General features: G+C 29.8%; 3 protein-coding genes across 29 annotated transcripts in view; 2 read left to right on the top strand and 1 right to left on the bottom strand.

Moving 5' to 3' along the window:
- Positions 1-4,268: 4,268 nt before the first annotated feature.
- Positions 4,269-6,767, top strand: LOC123272503 (transcription elongation factor SPT6-like). The gene has a single exon (XM_044739357.1). The coding sequence runs from the start codon at positions 4,269-4,271 to the stop codon at positions 6,765-6,767; it is 2,499 nt and encodes an 832-aa protein (XP_044595292.1).
- A 2,880-nt stretch (positions 6,768-9,647) lies between these two features.
- Positions 9,648-10,421, top strand: LOC123272493. Its single transcript, XM_044739344.1, has 2 exons — positions 9,648-9,801; positions 9,892-10,421. Exons 1-2 carry the CDS (start codon positions 9,663-9,665, stop codon positions 10,419-10,421), a joined length of 669 nt encoding a protein of 222 aa, XP_044595279.1. The 5' UTR covers positions 9,648-9,662.
- Positions 10,422-14,178: 3,757 nt separating this feature from the next.
- LOC123275315 (microtubule-actin cross-linking factor 1) overlaps positions 14,179-24,258 on the bottom strand; it is a 110,868-nt gene continuing 100,788 nt past the window's right edge. For 15 of the 27 annotated variants that reach the window (XM_044743352.1, XM_044743356.1, XM_044743357.1 and 12 more), the window contains 12 exons: positions 23,761-23,838; positions 23,221-23,510; positions 22,914-23,143; positions 22,707-22,824; positions 21,789-21,851; positions 20,422-20,567; positions 18,024-18,192; positions 17,587-17,724; positions 17,308-17,491; positions 16,579-16,698; positions 16,286-16,345; positions 14,179-15,822 (listed from right to left, as the gene is read on the bottom strand). In XM_044743352.1, coding sequence (XP_044599287.1) covers positions 15,657-15,822; positions 16,286-16,345; positions 16,579-16,698; positions 17,308-17,491; positions 17,587-17,724; positions 18,024-18,192; positions 20,422-20,567; positions 21,789-21,851; positions 22,707-22,824; positions 22,914-23,143; positions 23,221-23,510; positions 23,761-23,838 — 1,762 coding nt within the window. In that variant the 3' untranslated portion in view covers positions 14,179-15,656. Of the gene's footprint in view, positions 15,823-16,285; positions 16,346-16,578; positions 16,699-16,923; positions 16,987-17,307; positions 17,492-17,586; positions 17,725-18,023; positions 18,193-18,602; positions 18,665-19,561; positions 19,669-20,421; positions 20,568-21,788; positions 21,852-22,706; positions 22,825-22,913; positions 23,144-23,220; positions 23,511-23,760; positions 23,839-24,258 lie in introns of all 27 variants that reach the window. The other 12 variants (XM_044743360.1, XM_044743364.1, XM_044743379.1 and 9 more) reach the window with 9 other exon arrangements.

Below are 24,258 nucleotides of genomic sequence, written 5' to 3'. Positions count from 1 at the left end.
TCCATTATTTTGGAATCAACAGCTGAAATTTTAAAACTATTATGTAATTGAGGCTTAAAAATGCGTCAAGTGACACAAGCCGCATTAAAATCAATTGATTCGTTCGGAAGATATTGAAATGTTACAATTTCAAAAAAGTATTTTTCCTTCGGTAATTATTCACATGTGGGGTCAACCCATGGTGAGCCATATTAAATTTTTTTTTTTAAATTGTTCGTTTTTTTTATGTACTTTCCAAAAAAAAAAAATATATCAAAAAAAGATAAAATAGAAATTTTATCAAAAACCATGAAAGCCAATTTTTTTCCAATTTTTAAAGGCAAAAAAGATATCGAAATCTTTGTTTTCTCTTTTCGCGACATTTTTTATCATAAATGCACCATAAAAACAAGCAGAATAAAAAAAAATTAGAAAAAGTTAATTTTTCATCTAGTTATGACCCAAAATGGGATTGATTAGACTTGTAAATAATAACTTTTAACTTTTTCAATACAAATATGAAATTTTCAACTTAAAAAATCTATAATGGTTGAATTTTTGAGCGAGAAAAACTTAAAATCTTCTGATAGAAAATTTTTTGAACGTTTCGAGCCAATAAATAGATTTTGTTTTTATTTTTTATTATTTCTCTTCTTCATTATTAAATACTCTGAAATTTTAATAATAAACTTATTATTTTTTATTAATAAATAAAATTCTTAATTAAAGAGTAAGGTGATTAATAAAAATTTTTCTTTTTATATTTTTATCAACTCAAAAGTTTCGTTCAGGTATAAAAGAAATCCCAAAAGTGCAGCTGGACATAAATAATACGTAAAGATAATTTTTCGTGATTAACTTGAGATACGGCGTATTGTGTGGGCTCAATGACTTAAACAGTATAGTAGGCCAGGTAGTTTTCATTATTTACCTTTATTTTCTGAATACTAATTAGTATAATCCAAACAAACTAACCAGAAGAATAGGATATTCATGTATATATTGTTACTTTCTTTACAAAGTACTAACATTTAATTTTTCTCCGAATACTTAGAGATCTTTAAACGTAATTAAGATAAATTGAAATGACTAAAGTAATTGATTTTTAAACATCTGTTTACTAAATTGGTGACACTATTGTTGCAAAAAAAAACCCAAGTAGAATTGTTTCGTTAGAAGCTTTTAAAAATTTAATTCTTGACAGAAAAATAATTAATTTTCAAAGACTCTCGTTATCTTGGGTTGTAATGTTAACAGATACTTTTGCTACACTTATTGAGACATTTCATTTGAGTACCCATATGAATTTTTCATTTTAAAAATATTTGTGAGTTTTATAAAATAAAAAAGAATAAAAACTGAAAAAAATCAAAACTTTGAAAAAATTCAAAATTAATAACAAATTTAATTTATAGAAAAAAAATTTTATTCAATTATCCGAATTCAACTAAAAAAAATTAAACTGAAAAAGAGTTTTCGAATAAATTATAATTTAAAAAAAAAATATTTTTTTGAGTTATGTAAAAAAATATTTAAAATTCGAATTTTGATAGATATTAAAAAACAGTTTATAAATTGTAATTTTTTAAATCTTTAAATGGGCATTTTATAATTTTTAAACAATTTTTTTATTTCTATTCTTCAAAAATTTTTTCGGCAGTCGGCAACATGTTAGCAGTCCAATTTGTCAGAATGCACCTAGTGTGCTCGTAAATGGAGTGCCTGTTGTCTATGTCTCCACTGTCAAGTATCTTGGTGTTCTCTTAGACAGTACTTTGTCTTGGCATGACCAAGTGGTATCTACTAGCCAACAAGCGATGAGTTGTCTTGCTCGATTGAAAATGAACAGTAAGGTGCTAAGTGCTTCAATGCGGAGAAGACTAGCTGCTGCTCTGATATTGCCTATATTTGATTATTGCAGTGCTGTATTTACAAATATTTCGGGGACTTTGCAACTTAGGCTCCAGCGGAAGTTCAATGCTTGCATCAGATTCATATTTGGAGCTCGGCGATTTGAGCACATAACACCTTACAGGAGGAGACTTGGATGGTTGACGCTCCGAAGTAGGCGTGAGTTTCTAATTTTGAGTCTGGTGTATAAAATGCTAAATATGCAGCATCATAAGTTGTTGCATTCGAATTTCAAAATATTGCTTGATGTCAGGGGTCGTGCTGAGCGTAGAAATCAAGTTCTGCATCAGCCTGCCTGTAGGACTGTTGCCTATGAAAATTCATTCTTGTTGACTGCAGTGAGGGAATGGAATCAGTTACCGAGTGATCTTGTGGCCGTGAATTCTTCAGCTGAGTTTCAGACGTTGTGTTACAAATTAATTTTTGATAAAGACATTTGAACTAGAGAGTCAATAATAATAATAAGTGTTCATTTACTTATATGATTAAAATGTTATTCAAAATGGTTTCTAATTTTGTATTCAGATTACTATTTAATTTTGTATTCAAATTACTTTTTAATTTTGTATTCAAATTACTTTATAATTTTGTATTCAAAGTACTTACTCACTATGTAATAATACTATTAAATTTCTACGGCCTTTAGGGAACGTCAGTTCTAGGGCCGAATGTCTTCAATAAAATAAAATAAAAAATAAAAAATAGTAATAAAAAATTTACTAGGGGGAGTAAATAAATAATATAATTTAAATTCATCTCGGAATGAATTTCTGAATTAAAATGCAGATTTACTCCGAAATTACTCCGCTGAAAAAATTTCTGGATTTTCTCTCAACACGGAGTGTTGAATTACTTCACTCCGGTACTCCGAATAATCGGAGTGAATCCGGAGTAAAATTCATCGCTGATTTTTTAGTGTATAAGCAAAAAACTGAAATAAAAGTGATTTTTTTGAAAATTCTATATCTTTTGAAGGTGTAATCAAAAAAATTTTAAAATTCACCAGGAAGTCACTAAAAAATGTTTAAAAAAAAAGAAAAAACAATTATTCATCAATAACATTTAAAATTATTTCGAGTAATTTAAAAATCATTCCAGACTTCTGTCAAATTCAATTTACTTATCTGGGTTCGGCGCCTATACCCATACCTTTTCATCTGCTAAGATAGTAAAACACCACCATTATGTGAACTTTTCTGTGAAGAAGTAAATCCTTTAAATGTATGTTAACTAAAAGATTGTACTTACTTGGATTTTTTTTTGTGACAATAGTATCGCCATTCTAGCACACAGATGTTCAAAAATAAATTGCTTTAATCCCTTAAATTATACCTTAGTTCATTTTAAAGACCTCTTATTGTGAACTAGGCGCCTGGAGAAATATTAAATACTTTGTAAAGAAAGTTATCATAAATACATGTATATCTAATTGTTCCGGTTAGTTTGTCTGTATTGTGATATGTAGCATTCAAAATAACGAAACTCATTACCTGGTCAATTCTATACTACTGTATAGCTAATTGGGCCCGGAGTATGCGAGACGTCATAAATCAGGTAATTACTATATTCATTATTCCGTCTATACGAGGGATTAAACTCAGCACAAGGTCGAACTTACATTTCTAAAAATTTCAGGTAAGGTTCTTTAAATTTTCACAGCAGTAGAAATTTGTCCCTCCCTAAAACTCTCAGCCAATTAAATTTCAACCTACCCTTCCTATAATATTTTGACTCAGGAGGTTGGTCTTGAGAAGTTTTGGCAAGTATTAAAAAGCCGAGCTAATATTCGTACAGATCAATTCTCAAGTGCTTCTCGAACAGTTCAGTTCTAGAGTGCCTTCTCAAATAGTTTTTCTTGAGTTCTTTTAAAGAATCAAGTATTGTGAATTACCTGACTTTAAATCTCAATTTATTTTTAAAGTTTTAATTTTAAAATACGTATTTTGTGAGATATTTTAAGTGAAATTCTTGCAATAATTTTCTACTACTAGACTTGAAAGTTTTGGAGTTTTTACACATCGACAAAAAATGAATTTTGTAAGTACTTTACTCATATTTTTATAAGTACGCATGAAAAAAATATTTTTTTTTACTATTTTTTTAATAAATTTATGAATTTAGAAACGTGATTTTTAAAATTTTTTATCAAACTATTTTTTTAAAAAATTTTTAAATTAATTTAAAATTAAATTTAGAAAACCATTCATATGAGTTTAAAATTCTTTGTTATCCATGCGTGAACGCTTTTAAACGTGATATTTTTATGAAATAAATCCATTGGCTCCAATTTCATCACCGAGTTCTCGCAGTTGTACATCAAAGATGAGTTCAGCAAGAATGTGCAAGAGTGGAATTACTTGCGCAGAGCTAGTGTGGAGATGGCGTTGAGAAATTACGTGATTCCTGACTTGAAAAATGAACTCAGGACCAAGATGACTGTTGAGGCCAAAGAAGCGATCATGTACGCTTGCTGTCAGAAGCTAGATGACTGGATCAAGTTTTGGCCCTACACTTGCACGCTCCCTCAAGAATTTGAAGACGACGATGAATGGAGTACTAAAGATGGTTTCCGATCAATAGGAATCGCTTACGTCCCGGATCTCCAAGAAGCCGCCTTCGCTTCTGCAGTTCTTTCAACTGGGACTTGTTATAATTTCTTGAAGATGCCTCATCTGTTGAAGAGGATGGACAGCTTCAACCAGCAGGAGAAATGGCTCAAAGAAGCTGACATGTTGGCGCTGAAGAATTTTATTGAGAAATCCAAGCCCCACGTCATTGTCGTCACAGCTGAATCCAAAGAAGCGTTGATGATTTATAATGATGTCAAAAAGTGTTTGAAGGAACTCAATAAAAAAAATAAATTTCCTTTGATCCAAGTGGAGCTTTGCGACCCTAATGTTGCCAAAATTTATTCGACTAGCAACAGAGGAATCACCGAGTTGCCAAGCTACCCTCCAATCTTGAGAGTAGCCACTTCTTTAGTCAGAAGAATCCTGGACCCACTTGGAGAATTTGCGCAACTCTGCAACGCTGATCAAGATTTACTGTGTTTGAGGTTCCACCCGCTTCAAGATCTTCTGAACAAAGAAGAGCTCCTAACAGAGCTGTACTACCAGTTTGTCAACCGTGTGAACGAAGTGGGTGTTGATGTCAACAACGAATCAAGCTACACTGGAAGCCTTTTGCAGTTCATCAGCGGGCTAGGTCCTAGAAAAACTCAAAATATGCTGAAACTTCTGAAGCACAAGCATCTAGTCTTGAATAATAGGACCGAGTTAGTACACAAGCTTCACTTTGGTCCAACAGTCTTCATAAATTGTGCTGGGTTCATTAAAATAGATGGTTCTATTATTACCAACCGGTCGGACGTATATCAGGAGCCACTGGACGAGACCAGGATCCACCCGAAGAGCTACGAGTGGGCCAATAAAATGGCAATTGACGCTCTGGAAGACGGCGATGAAGATATGGACCAATTCAACGCTACTGAAAGAATAATGAAGACGCCTCATTTGCTTGATGAGTTGGACCTGGAAGCTTTTGCGGAGCAACTGAAGAAATCAGGCTTCAGTGAGAAACTGACAACCTTGCTTGACATTAAAAAAGAGTTGAAGCACCCGTACAAGGACATGCGACGGCCATACCAATCACTGTCCGCCAGAGAGATCTTCAATTTTCTGACCAAGGAGACTCCGGAGACCTTCTACGTCGGGAAACTTGTCCAGGCGACTGTCGTAGGGTTCCACTACAAGAAGCCCAAAGGCAAGAAGCTGGATCAAAGCAATCCGATCAAGAACAATGAGACAGAAACGTGGCAGTGTCCTTTCTGCTTGAACAAAGATTTTCTGGAGTTGTCTGAAGTATGGAGCCACTTTGACAGCAACAAGTGTCCTGGAAAAGCAGTCGGAGTCAGGCTGAGGTTGGAAAATGGACTGTCGGGGTACATTCATCTCAAGAATTTGTCCAGTCAACCGGTCGAGAATCCTGAAGATAAAGTGAGGATCAATCAAATGATTTCTTGCCAGGTTGTCAAAGTTGACGTAGAAAAATTTGGTAGTGAATGTTCCAGCAAAAGCACCGATCTTGCTGATGTTAACAACATCTTCAAACCGGCTAAAGATCATCACTATGACCATCAAGCGGAGGAAGAAGACAAACGAATGGAGAAGGAAAGTCAGAACAAGAGCAAGAACAACGTCGACGCCAGGAGAGTGATAGTCCATCCATCGTTTCATAATATCACCTTCGCAGAAGCGGAGAAAATGATGCAGACTATGGATCCAGGAGAGTGCGTGATCAGACTGAGCAGCAAGGGAGTCAACAGGCTGTCAATCACCTGGAAGATTGTTGATGACATCTATCAACATATTGATGTCGTTGAAGAGGACAAGCCTAATGCTTATTCCTTGGGCCGCAGCTTGTACATCGGAGCTAAGAAGTTTGACGACTTGGATGAAATCATCGCCAGGTACATCAATGTCATGGCGGGCTATATTGCAGAAGTTCTTAAATTTAAATACTACTGCGACGATGTTTACGGAGTCAAACATAAGTCTGAAGAGATTTTGAGGGAGCAGAAGAAAATCAACCCCAAAGGCATCCCGTACATTCTTTCGGCTGCTAAAACTCACCCTGGAAAATTTGTTCTGTCGTACATTCCCAGGAGTACGTGTTACCATGAGTACTTCAGCGTGACCACCGAAGGGTTCAAATTTAGGAATAGAATCTTCATTAATTTGGAAGCTATGATTAAGTGGTTCAAACAGCATTTCAGAGGACCCATTGCGCAGCCACAACAGCCGCTTTACTACCAGCCGACTCCGATTAACACTGTTATGTCCACCCGCAAATTTTTTTTCTCTCTTCTCTTTCTTTAAATTTAAATCGTCCGCGCAGATGAAAGACTTCTCCATGCGCGAAAGCCACAATAAAATAGAAGCTACGCGACTGCTGGTTGACTAGCGGGGACTTCTGCAAACTCAGCACCGCGAGCATTTAAAAACGAGAAACGGAGACCACTCCCGGTCTTTGTTAATTAATTCGACTTCCGCGTTTAATTGACGGGCCCGTGCCTTGTAGAGTCCTTTGCTTTAATTTTCACTGCACTTAAAGGAAGTTTGGACGCGGTTTAACCGGCAGGCCACGTATTAATTTTAAGTATCTTAGAAAGTCGTATTCTCAAAGTTCTAATTTGCTCTGCACTTAGGCGAGAATTCGGCCAGTAAGTAAATTCATAGAGAACCGGAATCTCAAAGTTCTAATTTGCTCTGCACTTAGGCGAGAATTCGGTCATTAAGGTTATTCCAAATTTCTTAAAAGCTAGTTTTGCGCACTTTACCCTACGGGGGACTGGAGGACGTTAGCTCAATCAAATTATTAAAATTCATTAAATTAAATTACGTTAAAATTAAATTTGTGAAAGTGTAAGTTTTGGCGTTCATAAAAATAAATCTAAATAAAAGTGAAATCAGTTTAAATCAGTTCATTTCACAAAATAAGAAGCCCGTAAAATAAGCAGCCCAATTCCATCCTAATCCATCCGCTGCAAGGACCAATCAGAGGGCCCAATCCAGGAAAAGGCGCTAACAGCAGCCCCGGAGTCACGGATCCGGTAATAACTAAAAATCCTGCAAAGAGTAAGTACATCTATTCTTAATAAAATCCGTAATCAGTCTCAAACGAAGGCGTGGTAAATTCGTCCGTCGAAAACGTCCCACATAAATAACTAATCAACGGAATTAAAAACTCCGTTGCGTATTCTTTAAACCGTTAGTCCAAACCTCCACCGTTTACGCTACCACTTAAACGCCCTTGGACATAACAACACCATTCCGAAGTTCAGGTTCATGGTGGCGTAATTTATTTTTGGATAAAATGTACATGTTGAACTTGTAAATATTTTTTAATAAATTGGAACAATCTTTAAACAAAATTAATTTTTTTTTATTTAATGAAAATAATATAATTAATTTTAAGTTTATAATATAAGTATAGTTATAAAATTTAATATATTATTTGATATATTTATAAGCATATTACATAATAAATCCATGGAATATTGAAATTTCTTCTTGAAGGTAAGTAGCATATTTTTTAACATAATTAAAAATATTCTATTTTTTAAAATTGAAGTATAATTTATTAAGCGTTTATTGATTTGAGTAATTATTTAATTGCTAAAGTTATATAATTAAAATCCAAAAAATTTTATTTTTTAATAAATAATAAAAGGAAGTAATTTGAAATTAAGAAATAATTAACACAAAACCACTTGAACAATTATTCTATTAATCTGAAAAGTTAGTCAGTTATTAGACAGCTGTCAGATAGAATGAGTCTTAGTTTTGTACACAAGCTATCAATCATTTTTTGGCTTTTCATAATACGAAGTTTTCCACCTACATCTTGCGCCAAAAGTATTCTGATTTATACTTTTAGGACTACTCGATTTGAAGCACTTACTTAAGTAAGTAAAATCTTATTGAGATGAGTGTTTCCACTACCACTTTCAATAACACCAACTACCACCTTCGAGTTTACCGTTTACGTAGGCCTGGTTTTTCAATTTTTTTCAATAGTTGATATGCTTACTGGGTATATATTTCCGCAAGTTGTACATTTAACTTGAAAAGTACTTGCTAATCCATTTTTTAATTCATTCACTGAATGACGGAGACTCAAAGCTTGCTTGCAAGGCTTACACCACAACTCATCATCTAATAATTTTAGGTCCACTAATCGTCGTCCACTTAGTTCTGTAAAACAAAATAAAATTTATCGTACATTTTTAACTTGAAAATTAAGGAGGTACTGTGCAAAATCACTTTTCTTACAATATTCTTCAATTTTTGAATACGCATACTTTTAAGTGTCCTCTATACGAATAAATTTTTTTTAATAGTCCTTGCGGTGCTAATTTTCGAAATATTAGCAATTAAAAATCGTACATTTAACATGTATTCCCTAATATCCTGACCGTAGTTAGAATGAACATTTTATTGGATAACAACCATACTTTGCTTAGGATTTTTTTGAAAAACTAAAAATATTTAAGGTAAGAGCCCCAGTATATGCTCACTTCTGGTATTTTTTGCATTTATATAATTATTGAAAAAAAAAAAGTTTAAAAAAATTTCCTTAATATTGAACTATTTCTGAATTTAAATTGATGATTTTATTAAATCTCACAATTTTTAATAATTAAGAATTAAATAATTTTTAAACGGCCGCTGTTATTTTGAACCATTTGCGCAGGTGCCGCGTCGAGTAAATTTTCCCAACAACGAAGACGCCTATTTCTAATTTGCTGTTTAACGGTTATTTTGTGCCTCAAATTTATAAACGTGTTGTTTTTAATATTTTAAAGTGTTTAATTTATGCAATAAAATAAGGTAAATATCAATTTTATGTTATTAATGAATTATTAAATGGTGATATAGTACTAGTACCGTTTTTTTAGACATGTTCTAGTATATGCTCAATATTTATTTTTAGTAAGAGGTTATGGCTTCTTGTAAGCATTTTTTAGATTAGACTTTACTTATAAGTTTTTAATGTTTTATCATAATTAAACCTTATATTAAATTCACATAAATAAAATAAATTTTTTTTTTTTCGAGAAATATTAAAAAAAATTTATTTTAAGGTCATATATGAAAGTCAATTCAATCAGTTTATTTTCACAGTTGCATTTTTAAATATTATTTTTATAATAAATAAATTAATAATTTAACTAATAATATTTCATTTTTTTTTAAAGGATATTTACAAATATGACCAAAACCTGCAAAGAACAGTATTGTCCAAATAAATTAAAAACGGCACTGGAGTCTGTAAAGAGTGGCAGAACAATGAGACAAACTGCAAAGGATTTTAAAATTCCTTATTCAACAATTCGTTCTAAAATAAAAGGTATTAATCCTGTCGAAATAAAAAAAGGTCCCAATACAGTATTAAGTGCTGAAGAAAAGACAAATTTAGTAAAGTGGATTCTTCACTTAGGCGTAGCTGGACATCCACGAACTAAAGAATCCATTCTTGACAGTGTGCAATTAATCTGCAATAAATTGAAGAAGACAACACCATTTATAAATAATAGACCATCAAGAAGCTGGTATAAGGGGTTCATGAAACGACATCAAGATGTATTAAGTACTCGAACTAGTCAAAATTTAACGAAAAGACGAGCTAATGTTAGTGAAAAATCGATCAGATTCTGGTTTGAAGAGGTTGGCAGTTACTTAAAATCTAAAAATTTATTGAATATTGATCCGTCACGAATATTCAACTTGGATGAAAGTTGCTTTTATCTTACACCTAAAACTGAAAAAGTCATTGTAAAAAGAAGTCAAAAAAGCGTCTATAATTTGTGTAATGATGATAAGGAATCATTAACAGCTTTGGTTACTTGTAATGCCAAGGGGGAAATGCCACCAGGCTTGATAATGTTCAAAGGTGCTAAACTTCCTGTTAAAATAGCCCAATTCCTGCCAACGTCATTTGTTGCTGGTAAAAGTGAAAATGGCATCTGAAAGTTTTTATGAATATGTTGTCAGCATTTTTTATCCTTGGTGTTTAAAGAAGAAAATGGTTTTCCCTATTATTTTATACTTTGATGGGCATAGCTCACACTTGACTCTTCCTTTAAGTGAGTTTTGTGCAGCTAAAAAGATTGAGCTGATATCATTATATCCAAATGCCACGCACTTAATGCAACCTTTGGATGTTGCGTTGTTTAAGCCTTTAAAAAAAAAAGCTATAAAAGCGCAGTGATGGAATGGCGTGAGGAACACAACGGTGTTTCTTTAAATAAAGAAAATTTTGGAAATGTCTTGAGCAAAGCTCTCAGCCAACTAGATTTACCAAAGATTTTAGGTAAAGGTTTTGAAGCATGTGGACTTCATCCATTTTGTGCTGACGCAATTGATTATTCCAAAATTTTAGGCGATAATTGGCAAGAAAGTAATTTGGAAGATAACAAGACAATAAAGACAAATGATAACATTGAAACTGCACTTATTAACTTGATGGAACAAAATATAGATAGTGAATCTCTTGAGCGTTTTAAAAATGCAGCAAAGATCGGAGAGTGGGATGGACCTCTAGAAGAAAAGCGATTGTATGAATTTTGGTTAAAAATTTGTTTTGCTTCTCATGGTTCCTCTCAACCTATTAATCAGCCAACAGAAATCCTTAATCCTTCATCTGCTCTTCCAGAAAAAGAAATTAATCCAAATGAACAAGTGTCTATTGATAATAATCAAATAATAGCTATTTGTAATGAAAATGAGACTAGTATTCTGTTAAATTAATTTTATATTATCGTATCATCGTTATAATAATTGCGTGACACAGAGTTTTATTTTGTCATTCAATGAGTAATTATATTAATAGTAATCTACATGATTGTTTAACTAATATAAATTTTTTTTTTAAGTATGGCTAGGTCTCGTTAACGAATTTGATTTTCTCTATTTAAATTATGTAAACTAAAAGATTCTTAATTCAAATCTTTAGAATGATATAGCTGCGGTTGATCTGATTGAAACAGAAACTGAATCCATCATAATTGAAATGATAGAGGCAACTACCGACGAAAATGATTCAAGTCTTCAAGGTAACTTGAATGATATTGAGCTAGATATGGATGTTTCAAAGGAGAATGAAGATAACGAAATTTAGTTAAATTAATAAAAAAAATCTTTATGCTCACTAACAGCGCTAAATATTTTAATTTATTGCAGATGTAAACAATTCTGTATCATTAAACGAGGACGTCAATCCAGCAAACACACCTTTAAAGCATCAATTAAACAAATCAGGGTCAAGCATACCATCTCCTTTTAAAAATATACTTTTTTGGCCAATAACTGATGAGCAAAAAAAAAATGGAAGTGGCAAGAGACAAAAGAAAGAAAAATTACCTACAGTGGCCAGTAGTGAAGAATGGATTAAATATCATCAAAAGAAAAAAGAAGAAAAAGAAGAACAAATTTTGGCGCAAAAAAGAGCTAGAATTGCTCGAGAAGAAAAAAAAATTAATAAAAGAAAATGAAAAAAGAGCAAATGGAAGAAAAAAGAAAATTAAAAAAATTAGAAGAAGAAAGAAAAGCCGAAAAAAGTTTAAAAAGAAAAAAGTTAAATAATTATAATTTTTTATTTCATTTAAGTACTTATTAATATTTATTAATTATAATACTATTTCTCATATTTTAAAATATTTTAAATAAATAACGCAACAAAATCATCTTTTTACGTCATTTATTACATGTTTTTTTGAGTGAGCATATACTGGGGCCACCTACTGATCAGATACTAGGTCCCGTCAGTATTTCGTGATCATATACTGGTGTAAGGGATACATTAAATAAAAAAATCAGTATTGGTTGATTTCATTAAATCATTAAAAAATTTAATTGTTTTATATCACAAAACCTTGAAAAATATCACCAAAAAAAAATAAATGAGTTTTAACCAATAGGAATTTTTTAAATAATGTATTTTGTTATACCTCAACAAATAGTGAGCATATACTGGGGCTCTTACCTTAAGGTAGTTGTAGCGTGATAGGCATTTCAACAGAAAATTATGAAATTTTTTTTATTGAAAGATAAATATATTAATAATTCACTACCAAAATTTCAGATCAATTGACCGCACCGTTTTTGAGTAATTAATTTTTGAAATTGCATCTTTTACACGTAGCGGTAGAGAGATGGTAAAGTTAGTATGAAATCTTCCATACCACTCGAGTGGGCCAAAGATTTCATACTAACTTTATCATCTCTTTATACCGCTACGTGTAAAAGATGCAATTTCAAAAATTAATTACTCAAAAACGGTGCGGTCAATTGATCTGAAATTTTGGTAGTGAATTATTAATATATTTATCTTTCAATAAAAAAAATTTCATAATTTTCTGTTGAAATGCCTATCACGCTACAACTACCTTAATTGAAATTATAACAAGTATTTTTTATCAAAAATAACACAAACGAGCGGTATTCGTTTTTTTATAAATAAGAAATGTTTGAAGTTAGTGGCCGCGTTCAAGTTTACTAAGTTCTTGGCAAATCTTAGCATATCTTGTAGCAACAACTTAAAGTAACTATATTGTTTTTTAAAAAAATCTATAATAAAACAATGCAAGGTATATTTATTTAAGTGTGTCTAAATATTAATTTTTTGGTAGATAAAGTCAGCCCTACTCAGAACTTAGTAAACCTGAACGCAGCCAGTGACTTTCGATACTTTACGTGAGTGGAAGTAAGTGAGCGATAGTCTGTAAACAAAGGTAGCACTAGTGCGCGAAAAAGAAACCAATAGCCATAACCTATTGGTGTCTTTTTCTTGCCGCAATACCTCCTTAATTACTTAAATAATATAATTTATATTAAATATTACTTAAATAATATAATATATTTCAACTAGAAGAATAAGATTTGTAATTAAGTTTCTTTAGTTATAATAATAGGTACACATTGGTATATGTATAACCTCAAATTAATAATAAATCCATAATTACCAATAAAGTTTGTATTTTCAGCACTCTTCTTAATTTCATTCCGAGCTTTATTGCTTGCAATCACATTTTTTTTCCACTGAGCAATATTTTTTTTAATAAATTTTCCCTTGTAACGACAATGCATTTTGGTAATTTAGTTGCTCAAATGTTTAACTCACAATCACGCACGTCTCTCTGTAATGGTGTAATGGGTATAATCAAACGCGCTGTTGCCAAATCTATTTTTTTAATCCGGCAAGTTATAATAAATACGAAAGTCATTTTATTACTTTATTTTATTAAATAAGTAAAAATCATCAATTACTAAATTATTTTAAATTAAAATAAAGAATTTTTAAGAATATTGGGAAGACTAAAATTAAAAAAAAAAATTAACATTATTTTGACTCATTAGTTACGCTCGAACTTCCTTAAAAAACATAAGTTTTTTTATAAAATCATACTTGAAATAATTTATTAAAAATAAAAATTAGAGGAAAAAAAATGAACAATAAATTTAAATATATATCTATATGTATATTTTCACAGCGTATTAGCAACGATACAGAAATTTTACAATAAGGCAAAACATAAATCTTTATAACAATGTTAATACATTAATCGTATTAGAAAATTAATAGTAGAAATGAGGAATTTTTTTTATCATTTAAAATATTAGTTGCATTTTTAATAATTAATATAAAAGAATTATAAATGTCTTTTAAATCTTTTATTATTTATTAACGATTAAGAGGCATTACCTCAGACTTATTTGTTTTATTAACTTTTATTATAATATTAACTTATCTATATTATGTCGCACTTTATTTATGATGTTCTTTGCAGACTTTCGTAAAACTTATTAGGTATCGGTTAAAAAAATTATACCAGCAAAAAATATTCGTTTACATTTGTGCCACATAAATGTAAAACTAACTTTGATTGTATATTTTAATCATCTCTTCCGCTTAAACTCAACATTTTAAAACAAGCGGATTTTTAATTTAATCAAGAGAACAAACCAATATTTACATAATACGTTCTCTCTCTTCTCTTTTTTCAATTACAGTAATTGTAATTATAATAATAATTATAGGCATAATTATATAATTACTTTCAAATAAATATCTCACGATTGAGCATTTGCATTTTAGATAATAAAAAAAAAACAACTTTAGAGTATAAAAAAAAAAAAAAAACAAACAATTTATATCGCAAATGTCTAATCTATCGTGACGGCAAAGAATCAAAAATAAAAAGTACTCTAATAATATTTGTGTTAACTTCTAAACACGCATAATCTAGCTCTCAGTTACCGAGAGGAATTTTTATTATAACATTTCATAAAAAAAAAAAAAACTTTAATCTAGATGTTAGTTTTTTTATCAGATCATAAATGTTCCAATAAAATGTTAAATAATTTTTTTTGTAATTAACAACTAAGATTAGAGAAGTTTGCGCAAATAGCGCCCTATGATGTTGTACCCCGAACCGGATCACCATAAGCGCAATTACTTCTTCAATCCTTTACAAATTACGTCTAATTATTTATAAGAAAAAAAAATTAAGAACAAATTTTTAGTGGTTTAATGGTAAATTAATTAAATAATTAAATATTTAATCAGCGATAATTATAATAGAATAGTATATAAGTATAAATATTATGTAAATGGCATTTTTCAAACAATGTGTAACGAGACTGCGTTGTTATTATGTACGAACAATTTTTTTTTCATCACCGAAAACTCGGTAGTATTAGAAACACTTGTTAGTTTATTTTTGTGTTATTTAATTTTTCTTTTTGTTTTTTTTTTCTTTTAAATTAACTGTTATCTGTGACCAATAAATCATATCATACAATACTTTATTTATAAATCTGTTGTCACTTAGTAACGTTAAACTTTTATGATTTCGTTAAACGAAAGCTCAATAATTAATAATATTAGTAGCAAGTTCATTAAAAAACTTGACATAAATATAAATTTCTCCATCTTTTAAATTCTTTCACTACATTTAAATATGTTCATTCTATTTTTGTATATGATAGTTAAATGTATACGATGTATAACTTTTTTTTTTTAGTTTTGTTTAATTTTTTAGACAATGTAGATAATAGCGATGCTCTTATAATTACTGGCATTGCGTTTGATTAAAAACAGTATGAAAAGCTCGATCAGAATTATCTAGATTTATAAACACGATATTTTATTTGTTAATATAAACATACGGGCGTAGACCGTTTAATTAGTTTAGTTTATGTTAATTACAATCTAAAGGGAGCCCTGTCACCGATGGCGACGGGCTTGGTTCCTTTGCGCGACGAAACTGGAAGAGCTGACACTGAAGTATCCGAAGCTCCTGATGGCTTGCGAGAAAGCTTTGACGCCGGTGGCAAGGGTGTTGATGAACCACTCGACGGTGTTCGTGTCCTGAGTAAATAAAAGTATTAATCAATTTTAGGAATTAATTATTTTCATTACATCAACTACTGTTTGAGACATTTTGTGAAAACACATACAAGCTAGTTTTTTAAGCATTTTATTTAAAGCTATGAAATAATCTTTTTGTTTTAATTTTTTGATGATTTTAGTGTAATTTTTTTTTTTTTAATTTATTTAATCAATTTTTTTTAAGTCATCTGAAAAAATTTTTTTTCTTTTATAATTTTTTTTTTTATTTATTCAATCAATTTTTTTGAAAAAATCTAAAAATTTTTTTTTTTTAATTTTTTCATTTGACCAATTTTGTGGAAGATATTTAAAAAATTTTTTTTTAAATATTAATAATTAATAATAATAAAATTAAAAAATAAATCATCAAAAGGATTATTCCATAAATCTCTAAAAAAAAAAAAAAAAAAACATTTATACAATAAATACAAATGCTAGTTACCTAGCATATTTAACAGCAGATGAATAGTTAGTTGCCGAACTGGTACAGACTGAGCTGCCCCTGATATTTATATGAGAGTTAGTATTTCAAAAGCAAAAACCAAGTACTTATTAAAAAAAAAAAAAATGTGGATTGGTTTCTACATAAAAACTAAAATATGTTTTAAATAAAAATTGAAGAAAAAAAAAATCGTGCAGTAATTTGAGTTCTGTGGATCAAAAGTGTAATGTTTGATACAAAAAAACAAAACCAAAGAAAACGGACAAGAAACACTAGCGACAGATCAGGCATACCCAGTGGAATCAGTTGAAATTGTAGAGTGGTTGCTTTGCGTGGAATGAGTCGAAAAGTTACTCGTTGTTGATTGAGGAGATTTAATATCTGGTCCCACGTACACAGGAATCCGCGAGCGACTAAACCACCACCAAGTCGTATCAGAGAGAGAGCAAGACATTGAAAGTTAATTGAAATGATATAGACAGTTAAATAGTTTTATGATAGGAAAGTTTTTATCCCCAGCACCGGATTAAGAGGAATTAGTTTGATCAAGCATTTTTTTTTATCCCAACACCGTATTAAAATTTAATAATTTTCCCTGAATTATTTTCCATTACTGTACTATATTAATAACGCTTTACCTATTTGGTGTTACGGCACCAGAAAGAGTTGGGATACTCGACGTTCTATAGATCGAACCCAGCCTAAAAAAATTGTGAGTAATGGCTCTAGATCAGTATGTTATCTTCAATGACTTTTACTCGATCAATTTTTATCGACAAATTATTAATATTAAAGTAATTAATTTTATTATAATAAAGGCTTTAATTTGCTTAATTTTTTAAAATTTATGATTTCGCAATAAATGTGTTAATTTATTAAAAATGATTTTTAAAAATTTTAATGCGTTTGATAATGCAGTTAAATCTATAAATTTGCAATGCGTATTAGTTTTTTTTTATCTGAAAATTTTAATGCAGGGTTTGTTTATTAAAAAAAATTTTTTTTTTCAAAAGAATGCCTACCTAGAAGGAACGCCACTTGCAGGACTGATGAGTCCAGTAGGTGTACGCGGTCGAGATGTTGATGAACCATTTACTGGAGCCATGAGTTTTCTACCAGAAATACTGTTGTGTCGACTTGAGGTTGGTGTGGTTCCAGTTGTACCCAATGTTCTTCTTGGAATACGACTGGGAGTTCCTGACTCGTCTGGAATTTATTTATAATTTGATAATAAAAATTTTATTGAGTGATTTATTAATTTGAATTTTTAAATGCATCAAATAAATGTTAAATAATATTACCTGTACTATCTAAGGATTGTGTAGAGCCATAACGACTTGGTGGTTTACTACCTTGTCTTGACGCAGGTCTGCTACTAGGTCTACTAGCTGGTCTACTTGCTGGCCGTGATGCTGGACGGCTAGATGGACGGCTACCACCTGATAAAAAATTATTATTATTATTAATAATTTCCATTTTTTGTCGCATCCAAAATCATAAAATAATACGAAAAAATCACCGGTAGTTGGAATTAATAAATGACAAATTAAACAATCATGGTATTGTTATTCGCAATAATAACAATAACATGATTGTTTAATTTGTCATTTATTAATTCCAACTACCTGTGATTTTTTCGTATTATTATTAATAATTTGTGTTTTATTTTATTTTTACTCTATAAATAATTTTAATTGATAAATTTAAATAGACATTCAATAATTAAGTAAATTCTTACTTGGAGTAATAACACTCCTGTAAGGAGTACTTGTCTTTCTTGTTGACAATTTGAATGAACTCTCGTTATCACTCAAACTATCTGGAGTTCCAGCGCTCAATGAAGATCTTGACGCTCGATGAGTTCCTGAGTGACCCATTGGCACACTTCTAACGCTGCGCTCTCTTACCTACATGAAAAAAAAAATTATTGAATAAAAAAATTAAAATTACCATTAATTTGAGATGAAAATCAAGCGTGAGTACAAAACAATAGGATTTTATTACAGTAGTGTATGTGTATGTGATGGAATTTATTCACTTGAACTCATAAAGATTATAAAAATTTAATTGATTTTTTTTTTAATTATTATTTTCAACTATTGATCATTTGAAATTTTACTTTATGAATTCAAATATTTTTGCTGTACATGAAGGAAATTACAGCTAAGTAAACTAGTATACGTACCAACTGCTCCTACGAATGGATTATGTGCTAATTGAATTTAATTATGACTGATAATGATAAAAAAATAGATGTTTAAATTATTGGCCATAATTAAATTCAAGTAAGTAGTTCTACGGAAGCATGCTAACTTACCAAAAGGAGTTGGGAAAGATACAGTAGCTTATGGTGATTTGAAGTATCTCCAATCAACGCCACTAAGTCAGCATTAATTAATATTTATTTATAGAGTATAGATAGAAGTTATGCGCATTCGATTTTTTATTTAAATTTTACTCTATATTTTTTTATAATTATCTTGAAGGTTTTTGGTTTCAAGTTTTTCAATTATCTAGCAGGGAAAGTTTTGAGGCATTCAAATGAATAAAAATAAAGTTTAAATTACGAAATTATAATCAATGCTCAAAAAGTCGGTAATTTTTTAATAATTCACAATTTTTTTTTTAATAAACATTGTTTTAAAAATTTCTTAAATAATAAAATTATTTTAAGAATGTTTAAAAATGATATAGATTTTTATTATAATCAATAATGACTTAAAAATTTTCTATTATTTAATTTAAAAATATCACACTTTATAGATTTATGTTTTAAATTGATACTTTAATTTTTTATTAATTTAATAATTTAATATATTAAAAAAAAAAAAATATTAATAAAACTGTAATTAATTTTACAAATTTATTTCTTTTGCAGAATAGTTTCTATTATAAAAAATTTTGAAGTTTCTTTTGAAGAAAAAAAAAATTACCGACTTGAAGAGAATTTTTTAAAAACTAAAAAAAAGTAAAATATAATCAAAGGTAAATCAATTAATGATAAAATTTATAAATGAGCGTTGGATTTTCACACAATAAAATACACACAATGCACTAATTACAAATGCGCGTAGCAACTAAGCTACCAATAACAACTCAATTATATTAATGAGAATTTTAAAATGTAAAAATGCAGGCAAAAATAGTAAATATAGCTATGTAAAAATAAGTACAAGTATAAAGTCAAATATACAAGTATAATAATATATAAATGACATGACAATGTCCAACCATATAAATATCAAGAGAATCAATCAAGAGAATGATATTATTTACCCAGTGGTAAGAGGGGGCGTGCATGTGAAGAGGGTACGAGCACGGAAGATCCTCCTTTTGCCTCAAACTCTCAAATATCGGCATCAGCTGGTTCATAAACTCCTCCGCTACACCAAATCAAATCAATCATACTAAAAGTTTAGATTTCTTTCTATTCGGAAAGTAATTATTATCAAAGGACACAAGTCCCTATTAAATTTTTCATCTTTTAATAAATAATTTAACCAATAAAATAGTAACAAGTATTAAAAAATTCCTTTGTAAAAATTCGACCTCCGTTTTTGCCGCGATCAAAGGGGATTTTTTTTCAAGTATGATATGAGAATAAAATCACACCTCCTGAGGTATAAAAAACTTCGTATCGTCGCCTTAATTTCTGATAGCTGTCCTTACCAATATTTTCTTACCAATCCCACTAATCCATTCATAAGAGAGTAATTCTACTAGATCTTATACTAGATGATAATGAGGAAAATATAATATAAATAAAAATAATTATTTAAAAAATTTTTGAGAACATGCGCATGCATTATATATAATAAATAAATAATCATTCGCAATACTTACGTAAATAATGTTGCAATTGAAAGCGTACAAACGCTTTTTAAATAGTTATTTTGCGGGTATAGGTGCTTATATTTATGTGCAATAGATGTGTTGCAAATGAAATAAATAGAGTGTGTAGAACTGACTGTCGTTAATCAAGCGGTTGAATAAAATTATAAGTATTTAATTATAATTGTAATTAATAAGTGAATGCATTCACTTGATGAACGACGGTAGTTGGAACAATGAAATAAATGCGAGTGAAAGAATAAGAATATCGAAGTATTGCATTGCATGTGGGTGATGATTATTACCTTGGTTATTGGACCAGCCGAAGACATTGGGGTGCGTTGGAGTGTAGAATTCGGACTCGGCTTAGCTCTGAATGCCGTCATCGTCTGGCTGACCCCATCCGCCAAAATAAATTGTTCCCGCAGCTCAATGTTTGTTCTTCCCTTGGCTACAGTGTGTGCGTGCAGTTAGTTTAGAAGACGCAAAAGAATACCGAGGGTAAGATAACAGTGCAGTTGTAGTAACAGTAATCAGAGGGTAAAGTTGGCACAGGGTTTTAGGAACGGAGAAGAGATGGTTAGGGTGTAAATTTAGGGTCAAGTTTAAGATTACAGAAGAAGAAATGCAGAAACGGTTTTACAGAACAGAGTTTTAGCGGTTTAGCAATTTTAAAATAAAACCATGCGAGAAATAATTAATAGTTTTATTTTTTGAGTTAAGGGTTTTAAATGAAAATGTGTGTAGTGTGTTGTTTTGTGTGAAGAAAGAAAAAAGAAGAAATAACGTAATTAAAAATTTTCAAATAAAATAGCGTAATAATAAAATAATTTTTAAATCACACCAGTTTTTTTTTTTTATAAAATAATTTTGTAGTTTACAATTCTAGTGTACTAGGGTAACTTTATCTTGAATTATAAATTTTTTTTATAAGATAATTTTTTTTTTCTAAGTAAAATTTTAATTTATGGTATTTTAAAGCATTTTTTTTTTTTGCAAGTATTTATATTAAATTTGTAAAGTATGTATACTTTTTTTGAGTATTAAATTTTTTAATATTGATTTCATTTACACTTTTAATTAATTATTATATTAGAATTACATAAATTTGAAAAATGCATATTAAATATAAGAAAGTAAAGTATTACAAATAAAAATTTTCAAGGGTCGAGTATTTTAAATGACAAAGATTTTAAATAAAAACAATTTATAATTTAAGATGAAGTTTAAAAATAAAACTTAAAACTATCTTAACATTAAATTTAAAATCCACGTAACTCCAACACCATGCTTAAATAAAACAACTAAAATAACAGATATAAAGACTGGATAATAAACCACTGAACCAAAAAAAAATATCTTATAGTAAGAATTCATTAAGCCAGTTCAACAAAAAACCTTAAAAGTATAAAACTTTCCTAGAAATTTAACTTTAAAAAACAGTTCCATTTTACCAGAAAACACTTGAACAAAATATATGAGAAAAATAAATGTGAAATGAGAAAATGTCATGCGACATAGATGAATGATTTAAATCTTAAATCTACACTCTGTCTTCGCAAAATAATGAACGCTAAAAATGTAAATTAATAATTAAAAAAAAAAAGAATAATATAAGGAAGATAGAGTTTAGATGCGAGATTTAAAGTAATGATCGTGCAATGGGTCTCACCGAGTGGACACCAACCCTCGTGCTGTTCCGGCTTGTTAGGATCCGGTATTGGCATTAGAAAAACTTGGAGAACGATGGAAAATATTTAGTCTTTTTAGTACTTCTAGGGGTTCATGCAATTTTTATTATTATTGTTAGAAGTAAACCAGTTTTTAATTCCGGTCATTAATATCTGCACTGTGAAAAATCGTCATTTTTTACAGTGTAAACTTTTTATGTTAATTAAAATTTACCGATGAACCGAGTTCAATAAATTCCCAATAATAAATAATAGTAAAAAATGATTTCTATGGCTACATATTAAGCAAAGCAAACAACGGGCACACATGTTACCACTCGTATGCTTAAAATTTGTTTTAAAACGGATTCATTCGTTTATTAATGAACATTCTGTTTGTTACCTCAGGAGCTGAGATCATACACACAAACGCGATGGGATTTAGTTTAGTTATTATTTTCATTATTATTATTATTATTATTATTATTATTATTATTATCATAACATTATAACTTTAATTTATTAATAAATTAATAGCCCCGTGCATAATAAATTTAAAATATTAGTCAAACAAATAAAACAAACCGATTTAGTTAGGGTGGTTACGAACGTTCCTGTTAGCAGTGTATTATGACAACTGACGTTCATGATAATGTTTTAAAATAAATAAAACTAAACGATAAATAACATATTATATATATATAATACAAATTAAACATTAAGACAAATTATTACGAAAATAATTAACTAAATAAAATTTTGAAATAAAGTTTAATTTGCCTCTGGGGGGTCCTGACAGTCGATCTCGATAATTTGGATTTATATTTTGAATTTTTTTATCTTATGGAATTATTAATATTGTTATACTTATTATCTATCATTGTATTTATAATTATAATTTATAATGAAAAGTAACTTACCGCGACATGGATCGTTTTTCAATAAGAACTCGTCGAGGGCTACCCATCCACCTCCGACTCGCACCATTACAGTAGATCTTAAGATACGGACAAGGCGTAATTTTTGGCTGTCACCGAACTAGATTTAAGAATGAATTTTAATTAATAAATTTGAATTAATTGTTTAAAAAAAAATAAAAATAATGAATTAAGAGGTTTTAAATTTACCCTGTATTTTCCTTCACCGACTTGGAAGACGCGGAATTTCTGTCTGCAAGTACACAACATAACCAGTCGCTTGACTTCATCATGAATTTTGTCAGTATCGTGGTAAGTACGTCTTTCTTCCCAATCTGGTCTAAGAGCTGCGATGAATTCTTTCCAGTCAATAAGACCTTCACCGTGGCGATCGAACAAATCGGCAACGGCGTTCATTTCTAAGCGAGATGTGTCGAATTCTGAAATAATAATTATTGGTTAATAGTTTGTGATTGATATAAACGCTAAAAAATTAAAAAGTAAATAAAGTACTGACTAGTATTCATGATTCCTTGGATGAAATCTTCTCTAGGAATAAGACCGTCATTATTTTTATCCATTTTTCTAAACAGATCGGTCAACCGTGATTTTTTGTGGTTCATGAATTTCAAGAACCTCTTGCGCCAGTCTTCCCAGCTGAAGTTCCTGACACGGTCTAATTCGTCGATGTAGTTAAGCTTGTCTTGAAGACGTCTCTGACGTTCCCATGCCATCATCCAGACATTGCGCCAACGATCCCAGAGAAGTTTCACGCGTGGATTACGGAATTCCGGCTCGGCTCCTTTGCTACTCGATTAAAATAATTTGTTAGTAGAAAATCAATCATGGTTATTGTCACTATATACAAATTTAGTCATAGTAGTTTTATCACATCATTCTTCATTCTCTATTTTAATACACGATTCATTTTAATCACATCATTCTAGGATAAAAGATCACAATCCAGTCATCACATTCAATTTTTTTTACTCATTCTTAGTATTCATTCGTTATTTTATTACTTATTTCGGATTAATTGAAATATAAGACAACGAACCTTCCTTTGGGTGGGAATCGCGGACCAATATGCGGCAATGAAGGATCTGGTGTTCTCTCACGACCTGGACTGGCTCGGCTAAACAAGAACATGCGTCAAATCACTCATAACACTCTACTTAACTATATATTTTGCAATCTGCTTATTTTTGCTTCACAGTTTTTTAATTATTAATAATTTATATAATAATTATAATTTATAATATAAAATCAAAATGAACCAGTGAATAAAAATTTTTTTTTGATTGAAATTTTGTTTTAAATTAATTTAAAACTTGTAAAAATTAATATTTAAATCATTCACTGGACCATTATTTTATAATTGGATTGTATTGTGTAATTGTCATAATAATTATTCTGTAAATTTAAATAATATGTATAATTATTTACAATAATTAATTATATAATTTTATGATAAAATAGATAACATAAATTGAAACAAACACAAAACAAATATAAAGACAAAAATAAGTGAAGTTATGTGTGAAAATGTAGTATG

This window comes from Cotesia glomerata, linkage group LG1 (genome assembly GCF_020080835.1).
Source record: "Cotesia glomerata isolate CgM1 linkage group LG1, MPM_Cglom_v2.3, whole genome shotgun sequence".
Classification (NCBI taxonomy): domain Eukaryota; kingdom Metazoa; phylum Arthropoda; class Insecta; order Hymenoptera; family Braconidae; genus Cotesia; species Cotesia glomerata.
This window is presented reverse-complemented; position numbering and strand designations above follow the sequence as displayed.

Excerpts from the sequence above, each read along its gene's own strand:
- LOC123272503 (XM_044739357.1), top strand. The coding sequence starts at position 4,269 with ATGGCGTTGAGAAATTACGTGATTCCTGACTTGAAAAATGAACTCAGG.
- LOC123272493 (XM_044739344.1), top strand. The coding sequence starts at position 9,663 with ATGACCAAAACCTGCAAAGAACAGTATTGTCCAAATAAATTAAAAACG. Across the intron at positions 9,802-9,891 it reads AATTCGTTCTAAAATAAAAG|GCGTAGCTGGACATCCACGA; the intron begins GTATTAATCCTG and ends TTCTTCACTTAG.